Source organism: Hippocampus guttulatus, chromosome 11 (assembly GCF_054856545.1).
Source record: "Hippocampus guttulatus isolate MCC_2025c chromosome 11, RoL_Hgut_1.0, whole genome shotgun sequence".
Lineage (NCBI taxonomy): Eukaryota > Metazoa > Chordata > Actinopteri > Syngnathiformes > Syngnathidae > Hippocampus > Hippocampus guttulatus.
In genome coordinates, this window is record NC_141271.1 from 15138512 (window position 1) to 15157746 (window position 19235).

General features: G+C 43.6%; 1 protein-coding gene across 4 annotated transcripts in view; it reads right to left on the minus strand.

The window, feature by feature from the left end:
• Window positions 1-19235, minus strand: part of il1rapl1a (interleukin 1 receptor accessory protein-like 1a) — a 178511-nt gene that overhangs the window by 81291 nt on the left and 77985 nt on the right. For all 4 annotated transcript variants that reach the window (XM_086124365.1, XM_086124363.1, XM_086124364.1 and 1 more), the window contains exons 3-5: window positions 12661-12946; window positions 5503-5689; window positions 2665-2818 (exon numbers count right to left, since the gene is read on the minus strand). In XM_086124365.1, the coding sequence (XP_085980491.1) occupies window positions 2665-2818; window positions 5503-5689; window positions 12661-12946 (627 nt within the window). The remainder of the gene's footprint in view (window positions 1-2664; window positions 2819-5502; window positions 5690-12660; window positions 12947-19235) is intronic.

Below are 19235 nucleotides of genomic sequence, written 5' to 3' on the forward strand. Positions count from 1 at the left end.
ATATGTGAATTGTTATTTTCGTAATACGCCTTTGTGACAGTTTAATTTGTGTTACAGTGTTTAATGTCTCTTTATATTTAGGAGTTGGTTATTGATTAGTGATGTTAAAAGTTATTACTTTTATTGTTTTTATGTCTTGTCATTTTTTTGTCAAACAACTATTTGACTCCACATTTTGCGATTTGTTCCCACTCTCCCGCAAAAAGAAGATTAATTGGAGCATTTATGTTGTTTGACCATGTAATCGATTATTTTTTTCAGTTTTTCCATTTTTTCCTTTGGGGTGGGGGCAGAAAGTCTGAAAATCCCACTTCAGCGAGATTGACCCTCGATGTTCCATCCTATTGTCAAACAAACAATAGTATTTTTGTGAGAAAGGAAAAAAAAAAAGGACCCCATCCAAACAATGGTTTTTCAACATGCTGAATAATTAATAACTCGGAGTGAGTCACCGAGTTGATTTTGTCAGGGATGCACACCTCAGTGGTAATTATTTCTTGTGCTGCGAGAAAAGAAGCAATAATGGGACCCCCACATCAACCTGGTGCTGCATTCAAGCACAAGGGTGTCACATGTAATTACCTCCCCTAATTTGATGACTTATTACTTATCTTGTGCGCTTCTAGGTGTGCATACGGCCACAGAGGCGTGATGCATGAAACGAGGGGATAGGATATTAAAAACAATGGGCGGTTGAATTCAATGGCTGGGTTATGGATAATTTGTTGCTTTTAATAGAATAAAAACGACCAGGGGAACACAGATGCATGTTTCCAATGAAACAGGGCCCAATATTCTTATGTAGTGAAATATAGGGTTGAACTTTTTGCATGATTTTCTTCAAAATTCAATATCACCGTACAGACCGGCCCCTTGAATAAAAAGAAAACGGCTTAATCTTTTCTCTGACCTCCTTTGACGACGGTCTCGTACAGTATCATTAAATTGAATGATGGAGTATATTTATAGCTGAATAAAGATTTTATGATAGCCATCAGTGATGAACGAACGCGGACGTCAGGCTCACTCAAGGCCCTCGGGGAAACAAGCATGTTCATTAAACAGACAAGCAACAAAGAGTTGGCTTGGTGACGTGAACGCTGGATTCTTTAACCTTCAAGTACACGGGGGATTAACCCTCTCGTGCACCATGTAACTTGATAACATGATAAGCTGTCCACTGTAGTAACCGCTGCCCCTGAAAGGGTTGAAAAAAAAAGAAAAACTCTGCCAGCCGATCTGTAGCAACATGTTGATGACTCTCTCGGCTCACTCCCCTCTGAGAACATCCTGTTTGAAGCCTCACGATGGAAGCGGACTGATGATCAATTGCAAAAGTGTTGCCTCTGTCTCATGATGTGGAAATGTGAACGGCAAATTTGCAGTCCAGCTCCTTGTTGCAAGACAGCCGGTTGTGCAAAAAGTATTGAAACACTGAGCAGTTGGTGTCTGTGCATTCAAAGGTTTACAGAGGGTTGAAGGAAGTTCAACTGTAAAATTTAGAATGCATTACGAAAGCTTAAAATTTTTCTGAGTCGGGATATTGTTGATATCTATTTTACTGATGCGATATTGATTAATTTACCGATAATTACATTGACCACTATGATTTTTTCCCCCAGTACATTTTCTCAATACAGTGAAACTCCTCTACAACGAAATCATGTTTGGAGCAAGAAATTTTTCACAACAGGGGACTTTTCACTGTAGCAAATTTCATCTCAGATGTGAACACGAACAAACAAAAAACGAATATGTGGACTTTTTATTCCAATACTGCATAAGTATGAGCATACACTTATTTGACACTTCATATAGCCAGCATAGAAAGAAAAAAAGGGAAAGAAATTGCGAAATTTACGATCAGCATTTACTTTCACTTACATCAATTTGGATTAGACTTTTTGCGGAAGGCTTGTTTTTGTTGTCGTGAACCTCATTGCAAGCCAAGAGCAGAGAAAAATATTTTGTATCATGGAACAGGGGGACTTTTCCTCGTAGGGGGAGCAGAAATGTGGGAATGGCTTTCATGCATGAACATTTTTTCACACTAGGGGGTATTTTTGCCCATGTAGGTTTCGATGTAGAGGAGTTTCACTGTTGTCTTATTTTATTATAGTATTCCATTATTTAGAAAAAAATGTCTTTTTTTCTGGCACATTAAAAAGGCCACGTGCATTAAAAATAATTCCACAAATGAACAAATAGTGTTGGAGCATGAACTCCAATGCGAAGATGACAATCAAGGATATGAAATTTAGACCAGGGGAAAGAGACTGACCGCACTATAGCAGATAAAGGGTGCAATGAATCCCCTCACCTTGGCCTTTGCGCTCTCCACGTGTGTGTGCTTGAGTGTGTGTGTTTAACCTAGTACCTTAAGTACAGTATTTGACTGCCAATAGACTGACTGGAAAGCGCTGAGGTGGAAAAGGAAGCAGAAACGTGGTAGCGGGCCGGGCCCCAGCCTCCCGAAGCAATTAGCGCAGCAGCGGGATATTTCAGCAGTGCTCAGCGGTGTGCATGTTGTGTGTTTGCCATCAATTCATTGCCTCAAATACACCTCCAGCGCAAACGACTGAAGCTGATTCATCCAACATTAGCCACACTTCCCCAAGCCTCCGACTCCAGACGCGCCTTTTTGTCATTCCGAGCACCTCTTACCGGTCACGGCGAGTTCTGTCGTCCTCCTGACCACAAAGCCGGCAAACTGGACCTCGCAGGTGTAATTTCCAATGTCGTCTTCCTTCACCTCCTGGAAAGACAGAATGTCTCTCTTCTGGATGATGCTGGCACGCCACTGCTTCGGATGACATTCCTGGGAATTACAGCATAATCTGGTTCCACTGAGGGCTTCAGCTAAGCACATCACACGGTGGAGACAAAATTCACAACCGGTGTTTAATCCCTAAACATTTCTTAGGGTGACTACTTATACGCCTTTCTGTGACGCTTCCCGTTTCTCTTTATTTCTGTTATACGATGCCGATGACACCCGGCACTCTGAGACCTTGGTCACTTCACTCTAAGAATCTGTTTGAAGCATTGCGACAGTGAGATATTCTTGATTCAGTCAGCTTGGTCGAAAAATTAACAACATGATGGAGAGGACGGTTTAAATATCAACTCATAATCATTCACTCCCTGAGACATATTTAGATGTCTTTTAGGGTAAAAAAAAAAGGGTCTGAAAACAGCTGCTACTGAATGAGATTCCCTTCATGAATGGAACACCTGTTGTGGATTGTGCCGGTCAGCTCATTTTGAGGAAGTTGTGCAAAATATATAGAAATATTGAACAGTTGCAGATCCATCCATCCATTTTTTAATCCGTTTATCCTCATCAGAATCAGAATCAGAATCATCTTTATTGGCCAAGTCTGTAGAACACACAAGGAATTTGTCTCCGGTATCATCAGCGTCGAAGGCGTGCTGGAGCCTATCCCTGCTGTTTTCGGACAGTAGGTGGGGGACACCCTCAACTGGTTGCTAGCCAATTACGGGGCACACGTAGACGAACAACCATCCACACTCACACTTAGGGACAATTTAGAGTGTCCCATTAATCCGCCACGCATGTTTTTAGAATGTAGGAGGAAACTGTAGTACCCGCAGAAAACCCACCAGGCACGGGGAGAACATGCAAATCCCACACAGGAAGGTCGAAATCGAACCCTGCACCTCTGCACCGTGAGGCGCTAACCAGTCGACCTTCGGAACGCAGTTGGAGATGTGCATTTAAATGTTTATGACAAAATAAGTTCAACTGTAACAGTTCTAGCGCATTCTAGGTTCCTCCTGAAATTTCATTTAGCATCGCTCATGGGGATAGCAGAACTCATGGGGAATAGGCTTCGATTGGCTGGCAACCAGTTCAGGGTGTTCCCCACGCCTACTGCCCGAAGACAGCTGAGATAGGCTCCAGCATGTCCGCGACCCGTATGAGGATACGTGGGTTAGTAAATGGAGATGGATGGATGGATGGATGGGGATTGAAAAAAAACCCCAAACCCAAATGTTAATAAATGCTTAACTATCCTTTAAGAGCAATACGAGTGGCAAAGGACCACAAATGCTTTTTGTGTGCTTTGTCTGTGCACGTGTACACATTTTATATGGGACCGAGACAAGATCTTAGGCACTCATGCCAGGACAACGATGGCTCTGTGGATTCCATTTCTCCGTTGCTCCCGGCATTCTTCGAATTCAATCACGGTGGCCCCGCAGTGGTCCAAATAACTCCAGTTTCCAGCGCTCACTGTCATTACCTGGAAGGTAATTGAATTCTGGAAAAACCTAGAGGTTGTGGCTGTCCACCTAATCTACTGCTGATCTGCCTGTGATTAGTCTGGCCTGAACCCTTCACCGAGGGTCCTCTGCGCTGTCCGCAAGCATTGCCAAACCAGGGAGAGGCGAGAACCCAGGAAAGGAGTAAGCTGGCACTTCCTTGTAGGGACGCCCACTTGTTCCACAGGGCAGTGGATAACATGGCATCATTTCCCCCGCCTTTGTGTTCTTTCCATCTCTTACTCCCTTCGAAAGGCACTGTGACACAGTACATGATACATCGCAGTGATTTGCATCCAGTCATAATCTGCTTAACTGATCTGGAAAGTCAATTTGAATAACATTTTCAGAGACAAATTTGATGAAAACAAACCAATTAATCTTTTCGCAACGTTTCTCAAGAGTATAAACCAAATCCTCTTCCATGTTTCTCGCACCGCACTGCTGGATTGGCCTTAGGTGAGACATTTTATGCATATTTTTAACAACTTCAAATATGTCCCAAGCGTGGTAATCACGTCTTTGACGTACTTTCTTTGCCCAAAATACACAAAGGATCAGTTATTATAGGACATTATGCACCCGATATTTCTTGATTCACTCAATGTAGCCTGTTTTTAGGGGCCATCTCTGTCTCAGGCAAGCAAGCGACTGTATGTAGCAGCCCTTATATTGCCGGGCCAATAAACAAATATGGTAGTTGTTATATAATGATGACCTGGGTGAACCGTACGCCTTGGGCTTCAGTGGCCTGTACTCGAGATAGCATAGCACAGAGTGTGCAGTCATACACTGCATTGTGTCAATCCATAAATATGGCCCCACCACTACTGCTCTTTGTGTGTATTTAGTGTGTACTGCTTATCAAAAGCCAATCATGTTAGCTAATGCTAATCTGTGCATCCAACTAAACCCATTGCAGCTCTGCTTACCCTGTATGTTTGACATGATAATATGGCATTGCACCCGTAGGGAATGTGGGTTGATCTGATCCTGTCATGGTTGGACAAACCCAGCGTGGGGGGTGCTTATTATGCAAATTAGCTCCCCCGTTACCCACCATGTCATTAAAAATAGGCAGATTACAAAAGATTTTGCAAGGCTGGTCGATTCCACACTTTGTGTGTGGGCAGGCACTTCAGAGACCATTTGTCAACAAACCATTAAAAAGTAAAGTTTCCATTCTAGGGCCTTTCAAATGTTAGCCTCACTCACCTTGTACCAGGTAATGTCCGGTTGTTTGCCGGACTCAATGTAGTCGTCAATGTCAGGGCACACGATGTCTTTGCTCTTGCTGAGCTCAGCCTTCTCCATCCGTCGCATGTTGGAGTTGTAGCACTTGTTGGTGTCGTTCTCTGCGACGATTAACGACATGGAAACCTTCATGCAATAAGTGGAATTCCTGCGGAGGGACAAATAAAGACCCTCGGTTACACATCGAGCGTTCTGAAGTATATCTTGATCTAGTACATCTTGAGCTTCAGAACACATTGTACTCTTCGAGGTTCAAGATTATGACTGAGTGCTTCCCAGCTGAATGAAGACAGAAAGTGGTGGCAAGGCCTGGCCAGATCACCTGCCAATCACAGGACCGACCAAACCAATCACTCGTATTGACACCGATGCACAGTTGACAGTCATCACGAAAGACGAGTCCATTGAGAGAAGAAGCCCGGAACAGGACGACGATCCAACTTCTCATCAAAAAGACCCGGGCTGAGATGCAAATCTCTTTACTCAAGTGTCATCTTGAATCATAGATCAGTCATGTACAGTCATGCGTTATTGTTCTTACCGTCATCCTACACTTCAAAGCACATTTCACTGCTGTGGCGCAATGAAATTGACTCTGAGGCCATGTTCAATATTGTTACCGTGGAACCAAATATCTACTGCCGGATGATGCTTGACTTCCAAGTTATTATAATTTCAAAACCCATTTTCCCATTGGAAATTGCCTGGATTTATTAAATTCTTTCCAAGCTGAACCTGTTGGCATCATGAAACTTTTACTTAACTGTACAGGAAACATTACCACCTAGGTTTAAAAAAATGTTTTTTTCTGTTCATTTCATGTGAATAATTGGTCATTGGGCTTGCATCAAAATTGTATTTGAATTCGCATTTTATGTGGGCTTATAATGAATTTTCCCATGTTTTAATATGTTCCATTCCTCCCTCAGTGGTTATCATGCTCTGGTATGTTTTTGGTTGATTTTGTTTTTTTTACAAATATTTACTGCATTCGATGATTCAGATCCAAATCCAGGTTACATCACCGTGCAGGTACACTTGAGGACTGCCTAAACGGGGGTCAGTGCTCTCCCATGTAATGTCCTTCCAATAATTTTCATCCACCTCTCCTTGGCCCCTCCCCACTGTTTCACCACATTTGTGGGTTTAGCAGTAACTACGTATTCCAACATCTTTAGTGAGTCAAGAATTCATACCTGCGACCAATATAGGATTTATGGAGGAGTGGGGAGGCGCGGGGCGGGGGGGAGGGGGGTAATCAGACGGAGCCTGGCAATGCTAAAAAGCAAGCAGACAAACCCTCGGGCCTCCCACCAGGAAGGACAGAAGTGGGCGAGCCGACCCTGCCCCCGCTTCCTCGTTTCCTAGCAACCATCAACACACTTATGCTGTGATGAATTTGAGCTGGAGGAGGTCCCCCTCAACCTCGCCCGCCGTCTCTCACTCCATGTTATTTTAATACCGCATTTATAATGGTCATCGTCATTATCTGAGCCATTACAAAACAAACTGTGTCGCTGCATCAATGACACTCGGCCCCCAAAATATATCGACACGCAAACAAAGCACAAGGGCACCTACGGTTGCCATAACAACATGGCTGCAGGGATTTGCTGCCATTCATTCGCCAAAGCATTAATAAGGTCAAGCAGTAATGTGGCGGCACGCAATGCTTATTGCGTCGCGAAAATTCGCTGGTCGAGGAAGCACAAACACACCTCACCTTGTGTGAGTCTAAAATGTCACCAATGGGTATAAAACCAAAAACTTTTTTTTCCACAATGCCAGCCCTTCATTAGATTTGGTTTCATCACCTCAAGTTTATATCTAACTAGAGATTCAGTTCTTACATTTGGCAAGTAATCTGAGCCAAAGAGGAGTTCACCACCTCAACTTGACAGCAAGCAAGTACCGTATTTTCCGGACTATAAATCAGTTTTTTTTCATAGTTTGGACAGGGGGGGCGGGGGGGGGGGGGTGACTTATACTCTGGAGCGACTTATGTGTGAAATTATTAAGACATGATTGTCATTTCATATGTTATTTTCACATTAAACCACAAGAGGGCGCTCTCGGCCTGTGTTGATAAATCGACGATGAGTCTGACGTAAGCGATGTAGAAGAGGAAGCGGCACATCGTCTACCTCCCGAGTTGGGGGAGTTGTTCAAAAGTGACACAGAGGATGAAGATTTCATTGGATTTAGTGATTTGGAGTGAAACTGATAGTTTGGTAAACTTGTTAGCATGCTCTTTATGCTAGTTATCTGAATAACTCTTAATATGTTACATCGTGACTGACATTATCAGGCATGTCAGTCATGTAACGTTAGTATACCGTACACTTATTCAGGATGTTGTTCTCTATTTTATTTTTATCTTAAATTGCCTTTCTAGATGAAATGTATGTTTTTGGTTTTGGATTTTATCAAATAATCCCCCCCCCCCCCCAAAATGCTACTTATACTCCAGTGCGACTTATCTAATTTTTTTCCTTCTTAATTATGCATTTTTTGGCTGGTGCGATTTATAATCCGGAGCGGCGTATAATCCGAAAAATACGGTACTTGTATGGAGAGACAATTTTTTGTTTGACCACCACTGACACTTTTGTTTTGGTCGCCAAACATTGTCACCATAGTATCCCATGTGGAATGGGTCAGCACTTCCAACAAAAGGCCCTTGTCGTGTCCAACATGCGTCCTAGTGCAGAAAGCAAGGTCCGCTGAAGCACGCTCGGATGCGTTTGGTGTGGAAGAACTAGACTGGAAACCTCTTTGCGATAAGCTACAACAGAGATCGTGAGCCCTCAACATTCCGCCAAACGCTCTTGTCCATAAATGCACGCAAAATCCCAAGGACAAAATCTTGTCGTGACACTTTTCAGTGACTGCGGGTGGTATTAGCCAGCCTTCTCGACACTTGTGTTCACCCAGTGTTCATCATTGCACCACTTTGCCCTGCCTGAGCGATCCTGGTCATTTTTGAGGACAGGTCCGCACCGGCTTTTCATTCCATTTCATTACATTACATTTAAGGCTCGGCAGATACTCCCATTCACTGCAAGCGACGGAGGGCTTCATATGATCTACTCAGGTTATGGAAGCAACACACTTTTGCCCCCCCCCCCCCCCCCACCCTCCCCCACCATGAAGCTATAAAACACACATGCACATACGTATCCTTACAATGTTCCAGAATTTGGCTGTAAGAATTGCCGTTGAACAGGACCAGGATCAGTCGAGAGTCCTGCTCTACATCACAAAGCGGACGACAAAAGGTGCAAATGGAAAATGCTGCCGGAAGCAAAAAGAGGCGATGAGCAATGGCCTTTCAGGTAGCTCGAGTAGAACGAGCGAACACTTCAGGCCAGTCCTGTCCACTTGAAGGATATTTAAAATCATGCATTGTTAACATATATTTGCATATGTAGGCAATCGCCTGCCTGGTTAAGCAAAGCAAATATGAGCAGAAATAACACAGCTGAGCCATGGAGGCCCACTGGGAGCAGACGGATGTATATTGTAAACATCCACACACGCGCGCGCACACACACACACACACACACACATGCACACACATGCACACACACACAGTGTCATTGCGGAAGGGTGCGTGTGCAAGGTCGCCGCATTGATGGACAGCCAGAGGTCAACTTAGTGGTGAACGTGTTGTCAATGTCCCACTTGATACATCTGCAGGAGTTGAATAAGGTGTGATGTGATTCTCCACACGTTAATTATCACATGCGCGATGGCAGAGACACATGGATTACACCGCTTCTCTTGACAGATTCAATACTGGGATTGTTATGAAAAAATACGTGGCAGTGTTGTTGTTGTTGTTGTGTATGTGTGTGTGTGTGTGTGTGTGTGTGTGTGTGTGTGGTTGACTGATTGTCTGATCCTAATCAGTGTTGCATCTCATAGGAGAGGTGAGGGAAGGGAACTGCAGAAGAAACAAAGAGAATCAGTTGCCTTTACAGCTGGTCGACAATTTCTAATCTGCAATTTGTTTGAACTTTAAAATTATTTCACAGGGGTCCTAGGCTGACAGCGGCCCCGCCATACAGTGCTTTGACATTACGAATGGCGCGCAATCAACTCGTTTCCACTGCGGCGTAAGAATATGTTGTAATGCGGCCCAAGAGGTCAGACTAAGTCAAACATAATTTACGCTATGCGTGTTGAGTATCAATATTATCATGATATTTAACATGTACCTCAACAAATTACATCATGTTATCTAACTATCCATCAACCGAGCCTGTCCCAGCTTTCTTCGGGGGGGAGGCGGGGTACTCCCTAAACCGGTTGTCAGCCAATTAAAATATATATATATATTTGTGCAGCAAAAACAAACAAACAAACACCCCCCCCCCCCCGATATGTTTCACCTGGAGTCAAACACAGAGCAAGAGGAGACTTCTGCTCAAGTAGGCGAGTCACAGATACAAGAGGAGTTTAGTAAATGAGTTTTGGCACATATATGACATTTGTGGCGGCTATGCTTGGGATTGCTAGCTTTGAATATGATATAGAGTACCTGGGTGCCGCTTATCTGAAGCTAACGCTGACAACACCAATCTGCGCATCCAACAACACGGCAGCTCTTCTTTGCCGTTGGCGGCGGCATGATAGCGGCTACGTACGAAAATAGCGGTTGCACGCTCAAGTGGCAGCCATTTCATGAGTGGAAAGGAAATGCTGGAGGAAAGACTTTTGCTTCCAGACACATTTTCGGCTCATAAAAATGTACTTGGTTGTGTAATTTCACAGTTGATGGGCGGGCAGCCACTCCGGAGAGACTCATTTCCACAATTTGCCCCCCCTTTAACCATTCATAACGGTCACGCAGGTATCAAAATACGTCGCAGCTGTGGGACAAAACAGTACACAGCGGAGCATCCAAAGTGGAACACGATGAAATTGGTATAATTTGGGAGTTTGACAAAGTCCTCATGAAAAATGTGCCCCCTGAAAATGAGGAAAAAGGCAATGTCTGTAAATTGCACTGAGACCTTGGTTCGGTGAGCATCAAAACTAAAGCCAAAAGACAAAATCTATGTATGGCATTACGTCCTTGGGGTACATACACGAGCCCCCTCACACCTTGTGTCAACAGTGCAGGGGACATCTATTGCAATTGACTTTTCAACTGTGTCGACAAATGATGGAGTATCTGGAACTCCTACTCCATCCATTTTTCGATCTGCTTTATCCCATCTTCGGGCAGTAGGCGGGGGACACCCTGAACCCGTTGCCAGCCAATCGCAGGGCACACACAGACGAACAACCATCCACGCTCACACTCACACCTAGAGACAATTTTGAGTGTTCGATCAGCTTGCCATGCATGTTTTTGGAATGTGGTTACAAACCAGAGTACCCGGAGAAAACCCACGCAGGCCTGGGGCAGAACATGCAAACTCCACACAGGAAGGCCAGAGCCGGATTGAACCCACGACCTCGACACTGTGAGGTCGACGCGCTAACCACTGGACCACCGGGCCGCACTTAAACAACCAAATATATTTTTTATTAGCCTATTTCTGAAAAAATGTGTCGAAAATCAAATGTTAAGCAGAGCTGCAGTGAGTTTTTCAGAATACACAGATTTGTCAAGGGGGTTATCTGCACACAGTGTCGTGCTCAGCCCTGATATAGAAGCTCACGTGCGTGAGACAAGGCTCGCACGTTGAAATGGGTTATTTTAGAAACTAGGGTGTCTACCGTTTCATCAGTGCATGTCACCAAAAAAATGTGATTTAAGACACTCCGATCTGTTTAAATTGTGAAAAAATAATGCATAAAAGAGCAAGTAGATAATTCGCTGATTAAGTTTTACACTATATCGGTCCTGACACGCGAAGTCCACCCACCTCGATTTTGCGGTTGATAAAAGGCTGCATGGAGGTATGCAATAGACAGGAGCATTCGAGTGGAGATGCTCAGGTCACAAGTGTGACTCAAAGGCTTACACTCCAACAAAAAAGACAATCGATTTCAGCTCAGAGGAAAATCTCTCACATTGTGCCATCCGAGAAGACAAAAAAATAATCCCAGCGGCTCCAAAGCACATTAAATAACCCCCGGGCGCTTTCTTACACCAGACTTCCCATGTGCTCGGAATTCTAACTTTTAAAAACAACATTCTGTAGTCAGATGTTAAAAAACAACAACAAAAAAACACCAATTTGTTGCCGAAAACTGCGGGGGCTTCAATCACATATTCACCATCATACAAGCCCACTTAGCGCACTTCAAGCCTCTCTGGCTCCTTGAGAGGCCTTTAACCCAATTTATTAAAAACTCTGCGAAATGAAGAGCTGCAATCAGACAATTATTGAAGGATGTTATCTGGCATAAAGGTTAATAAGTTACCGTGACACCAATGTGCGTCTTAATTTTATTACGCACCTCCATGGCAACAGAAACTACCGATAACTTGAGCGCCTGCTTTGTACATATAACTGCCACACCATTAGGTACATTGTGTTAAGGGTCTTTTGAAGTTAACTGGGTGGGAATCGAAACCTGTCACGACTTTTTCACTTGGTGGAACAAGAACCCGAAGTTATGGCAGTGGTGAGCAAAATACGGCCCGTGGGCCACACATGCGCCGCTTCTTTCTTTTTAATCTGCCACACTGATCGTTGACATGATTCAGAGTCTGGAATATTCATTCATTCATTTTCCGATCCGCTTTATCCTCACAAGGGTCGCGGGGGTTGCTGGAGCCTATCCCCAGCCATCATCAGGCAGTAGGTGGGGGACACCCTGAACCGGTTGACAGACAATCGCAGGGCACACACAGAGATGAACAACCATCCATGCTCACACTCACACCTAGGGACAATTTTGAGTGTTCAATCAGCCTGCCATGCATGTTTTTGGAATGTGGGAGGAAACCGGAGTACCCTGAGAAAACCCACGCAGGCCTGTGGAGAACATGCAAACTTCATTAATTTAGATGCTTTCACTCCATCCATCCTTCCGTTTTCGATTCCACGTCTCCTCATTAGAGTTACAGGGGAAATGGAGCCTATCCCAGCTGACAGTGCCTGCTTAAGCTTCTGTCCTCGTTCAAAAACCATTATCCACATATTTCCGCCATCTTACCGTAAGACGCAGGAGTAGAGTCCGACGTCCTGAAGGTCGGCGGGTCTGAACCAGATGGCGTCCTCCTCCTTGCTCATGCGCACGCCGTCGAAGGAGATGGGTTCCTCGAAGTCGCTGTGGCCCAGGCCCGAACTGCGGTACCACATGAGGCTGAGGCCGACGCTCTGAGCCTGGCTGTAGTTGGCACGGATGTAGCCATAAAACAGGGCGCACTTTAGCCGCACCGGCTCGCCCTGCAGCACCTGGTACTTCAGATAGTCCACTGACCAGTCTGTGCAGCCGTCCACTGTAAACAAACCAGACAAAAACCTTCATCAGTACTTGCTGACATTTGCTTTCGACGCAACAGGACGAGGGGATTCCCTTCTCCTGACACCACATCCTGTCTGACCTATTTTTCACTTTTCAGCCTTGCAATAATAGTCCAATGAACTGCTGTATTGATGTACCACCCACTAAAAATGAACATGTTTGCAAATTCATTGGACACTTTTCAACAGTTGAAACCGCAGTTCAGTATAGCCTACACTACAACCAAGCTTGGGAATGCACCAATCAAGATTCAAGGCCCGGAGAGCTAATTAAGGGTCTAGCGCAGTGCATTATGGGTGTTGTAGTGTCAACAGCGTGAGTATGTTCCATTCTCGCCAACCGAGTCTAATTTGCATTTTGTGGGAAGCACTCTCCCTCCCGTGCTTTTGTTGTGTATTCTGAACATGTGTGCCATGTTGGCCTCAGCAGGCAAAAACTCCTGCAATATTCAAATGCAACAACTCGCGTTGCATCTGGGAGCAGCCTGTAAAACGCTCCATAAATGATGTCAGACTCTTCTATGTGCTGAGGATGCACAACGGCACACCTAAAAAAAAATGCAAGGCAAGATATTGAACCAGGAATACGCTTATAAAGGGAAAAAAAAAGGCAACACTCCTTAACTTTCCTATGAAGAGATATTTGTGCTGAAGCTCCTCTGGGTACACACCTCTACTTTTTACATGACCCCTGGATACAATTATTTATGACTCTAGTTCGTCCTAACCGGATACGAAAGTTGCTGAACATGGTTGACATTAAAATAGCTTATATAGAAGCATTTGTCCCCCTGAAATCGGGGAAACTGACCAATTAGTCAATGATGGAAATGTATTCAAATACCCATTCTGATATAAATGAGCTTTGGCTTCACTCGCACGTCGTATGGTCAAACTGTTGCATTAAGAAATGGGAAGCACATTGCTATGCAAATCCCTCCCAATAGTCAAGCTTCCTTATGGGCCACTATCAGTCTTGTACCGGCATGTCAAGTGCCGCAGGTGTACGGCATATTTGGAGTACATGACGGTGTAAGAGAGTGAGTTGTTGTTGGTGGTGATGGTGGGCTGAGATAAAGCCATAAGAACGCCAAGTGGGAGCGATGCGCTGTCTCAAAGGAACAGCTACGATTGTAATTAATACTCTTAATTAGCGGGGAAGTCACACATGCATGCATTCCCTATATGAATAGTTGTCTGCCTAATTACAGCTGCTAATTATCAGCGGGCTTGGTCACAAAAAATAAAAAAATTAAAAAAGAAGGGTTACGTGAGAATGTGATCGGAAAGGAACTCATCATTATGGCACAATGTGTGAAACCTGGACTAATTATCGCTGCTAATAATGAGAGCGGGACCCATCCAGTGTACTTACAAGCAGGAGCACGTGTGTTCAATCCAAACTCTTATTAACACAGTTGAGAGCAGGATAAACAGAAGATTTTAATCTGCGGCTATTCAAAAAAAATGCTGTTGATTTAGTTTCTGAAAAGGCACCAATAATAAAAATAAAATCAATGGAAAGTTAGCCAACACTGATTGCCTGTAAAATAAACCAAAGCGCCAAAATACCATATTGCAATATTATTCCCGAAATATATTGCTAAAATCATATTGTAAGTCGATCTGACATTCCTGAGATGATTAAACAGTTTTTCAATATAATTTATGAAACAAGAAAAAGGACTCCTATAATATGGAACACTGCGTATGAAATTCACGTTGGCAAGTGAAGCCTCCCCAAACAATTTTGCCGCTTGGTGAGACTACCGCCTTTGCACTCTTGACTGCTTATAAATGATGTATGCAGACACACCTCATAAACATTCAGTGTGTGGGACTGGTCAAACTTCAAATTGGGTAAATTTAGGGATTGTATACACACACACACACACACACACACACACACACACACACACACACACACACACACACACACACACACACACACACACACACACACACACACACACACACACACACACACACACACACACACACAGAACCTCCAGAGACCTCCCACTGGGGTTTGTCGAAGTGGATCCCTTTTGTGCGAGTGTTTGTGTCGTGTGTACTGTAGATATTTTGATATGAAACTCAGAATGTTTTTTTTTTTTTTTTTGTAACTAGCATCTTTATTATTTCAACCACACATAGGACCATACAAATCTGAACATATGAATACAGAGGACGTCGTACATTTCCGCCCGTGTTCAGTTTCCACAACAGCGTCCATACATGGCTGTGACGGCCCTTTAACATAGGAAACAACAAATGACGTACAAAAACATATTTGGGGAAAAAAGGAAAAAGAAAGAAAAAATAAAGGATAAAAAAATAAAAATAAAATAAACAACACACCTACAAATAAAAATAGCAGAATATTGTGAACAACAGTGACAAGTGTCCCTTTTAATGGATTTATATCCATAATCTATAGTGACCTCTCCCGACTTGTGGTGTCATTCCCTCCTTCATTTGTTTTTGTACTCCTCCCATTTTTCCCATCTCGTTTTAAACTTCCCTACTTGGACCCTTAATATGTATGTGAATCTTTCCAACTCAAATATTTCTTCCACTATTTCCAGCCATTGGTTCTTTGTTGGCGGGTCAGTTTTAAACCATGTTCTTGTTATGGCTTTCTTGCTGGCACCCAGCAACACTTTTACCAGGTACTCGTCACTCGTCAGTACATTTCCTTGATTTATATCGCCCAGATACATCACTAAGCCGGTCTTTGGTATTTCATATCCGAGTATCTTCTTCAGTTCTCTCCAAACCCCTTCCCAAAACCTTTCAGCCTTCGACATTTCCAAAATATGTGTGCATGATCCACAGATCTGTCCTGTCCACATAACCGCCAGCACTCACTCTGCCCTTGTTTGTATTTCCCGGTCATCTCTGGGGTTATAAAAAATCTCATGATACAGAATGGTTTTATCAACTCAATTAGAGGCTGACATTTCCCCCATCCCCATGCTGGGCTCCAAATCAATGTTTCCCCACTGGAAGCACACCGCAGTCACCCCCCCCCCCCCCCCCCCCCATGCAAAGCACCCACACAAACTAAACGTGATTCTGCCGACACCTCTGGGACATCACACCTTTTCGAACGATTGTGCTCGGCCACCCCTAAACAAGATGCGACTTCGAGGCAGGCTTTCATACGCATGTGTTTACAGAATGGCTTCGCTTGTGAATTATACTGCAACATCCGGGACTGCAGCATTCTTCTTTTTTTTTATTACATTTTATTTTCATGCACCATCAACGCTACTGAACATTCGTAGGGGCCATAGGTGTGGGCGGTTGGCTTGTCAAACAACTAGGATTTGTGCGCACCTCGGAGCATTTTTACATTGAGTTTTTGACGCAAATGTGACACAACACTAAGGCAATAAAAACAGAGCCAGCAGCTTGAATAAATGTACCCACATCCATGCATGAACACACAATGACAGAGTTTGCGTGTTGCTTTCTTTGTGGGACTTGAAAAAGGCTCGGTCTGGGATTTTAAAACCAAACGGTTCATGGGTCGGTCAACATGTAGAATAAATCACAGAATTTGTCAGTTTGTCACCTAGTAACCCATCTTTGTCGTTATGGCTCAATTTCTTGAATGAAGTGATTCATTCAAGAAATTGACTGAAAAATCAGTCACTTTTAGGCAACATGACTGATTGGCTGGTTCGTCACCTGGTACCTAACTCTGATCTTTTGGTTCCGCATTATAAAATAGAATCGAATCTCATTGTTTAACGAGTAATTGGCTGATGCACATTTTAACGATTTATGGGAAAATGAAGCTTCAAATTTGCTTCATGAAGCAGTTGTATTTTTTTTTTACTCCTCTGGATGGCACTCTCTGTTCAACATTGGGCTGAAAGCACAATGACTTGCCGTTTCTTCAACCGCTTTAAGTAAACCAACCGTGCCATCCAGAGGAGTCAAAAAATACAAATGCTTCATGGAAGCAAATTTGAAGCCTTATTTTCTATCATCACTCATGATAAAGTTCCAGTGTATAAAATGCACTCGTGACGTCGTGCTGGACTAATCGAACGCAACGACCTAAATCCGAAGCGCATGCATTGTGAAGCTCGTGCATTACGGTGCCACAGAGAGACCACACTTCGCAAGCAGACCACAGTTTCCTCTTCAGTAGAGGTGCAAGCAAAATGTCATCACAAACGACTTCTAGTGTTCCCTCAAGTGACAAAGTAAGTACATTGCATTTATTACACATGTAGTCGCTGATCCAGATAAGCCCGTTCGCTAAATGTGTCTCCTTCGGGTATAGGTAGCAGAAAGATGGCGGTGTAACATGTCAGCCTCCTGTAAGGTGAGGCACGACCCATATAATATAATTGGTGATTACGAGACATTAAAAAAAAAAGTATATGTTGATGTGATAGAACATTGAAAAATCAAAAACAAAATTCCACACACTGTCCCTTGAACCATTTCAGGGACAGCGGTTACTACAGTGGACAGGTTATCATGTTATGGTTACAGGGTGCATGAAAGGGTTAATTGTCACAGGGAGCACAGATGACTGGTCGGTTCTGTATCCGAGTAACTTGTGTTTCTCTTTGGGTCCAACCTTCTTGCCTGATCTTTGAATGTAAAAACGGTATCATCGTCATTGGCTGACATCTCTCACGCTGTTCTTGATAACTTGTTGGAGGCCATACAAAGATATGGTCACCGTAGCCAACTCATCAGTTCCTCCATAATTAAAATCCGACCATCTTTTCAAACAAAGCCCAGTATCATCCTAAATTGCTTCTCTCACTCTAAGCCTCATCACTACCTGCTCCTCTAATGAAGTGTAATTATCAGATTTTCGGCAGGCGGAGGGGTTGCAGCAGGTCGCAACGAGAGTCAATGATCTATACTGATAAGAACTCTTAATAACGATCTGTCACATTGGCTTTCTCTTCTCCTCAGATTATTTCCACACACACATCCGTCCATCCCCGCGCAAGCTAAGGCGAGGCCGGTGCTTGTTTGAGGGAGCGGTTGGCCCAGGTCTTAGGCCAACCGATCTAACGTGGCGGCTTTACAACGGGAGTTTCCACAGCGGCTACGAGCGAAGCCTTGCGATAACGGGGACTGTACAAATAAAAGTCAGAGGCGAACGGAAAAACATAAACTGCAATCATGCAGCAATCATGCAGCAAATCAGCCCCGTTTGAAGCATGCTATCCAATCAACAGTGGACAGCTGTAAGCACTGTTTGTTCTCACAGCTGGTCTTAAAATACGGCTCTATCGGGTTCTCCGCCCTCACATCCAAATAAACCCAAATAAAAATCCAAATAAACATGACATAAGGCAGTAATGCATTTCCGTAATGGGCCGGCCTGGGTTGTGTTTTACAAAGCAATTTGGCTCACGGATTTGTTGGACAGGGAGTGTATCAAATATATCATTTTCAAATGATTCTAAAGTTATAATCAAAACAAGAGCACCTCCGCCAAGGCTTAAGCTGATTAAACAGAAAATAATGACTGGACATCTATGATCCAATTAGCTAAAAGCAGGTTATGTTTCTTTTTGGAGCCACAGGAGCAAATAGGAAGCAGTGAAGCTCCGTTCAAAGTTGACAGTGGTTGTGATTGATGACGCGAGAAAGTTAATAAATCATCCAGTATCATAATTATGATGATCGCTCTTAGGGAAATTATTATTGTTATCTATTGAATGTATTCAATCATTGATTTATTATTTTTACTATTTTCAGTCCTAATGTAAAACAGTGCTCAACATTGAGTAGCGTCGCTGACTAACTTACTTTTGAGATCTTGTGAAATGTAATGACTCGAAGTGGCTGATGCCAAACGATTCCACGCTCTGCCCAAGCGAACGCTAAGCTCGATTATACCCGCCCCGCTTTGCCGTTTCAAAGCCTGCTTATATTGCTCACAACAATAAAATCCTTATTGTCATCCATAAAGCTCATAAATGGCAGCGCCATCTCAGATCGAGTCATGTAAATATTTCCCATGATCATCGCCATGGCGATTGAGTCAACTCCGAGAGATGAGTCAAGAAAGAAAGTCGAGTTGGAGCCTCGGGTCTCTTTTAAAATGAAATTTGAAGCAGGATTCAAGTTTGACCGCGATAATCATGTAAGAACACATTAGACCGATAAGGCCTTGCTTCATTCAGCTCTGCTGTCTGGGAGTCACATGACCGCATCCCGTTGATGCTCTGTTGCCGGTCCATTAGATTAGTTCTGATAGGAATTGGCATGGACTGT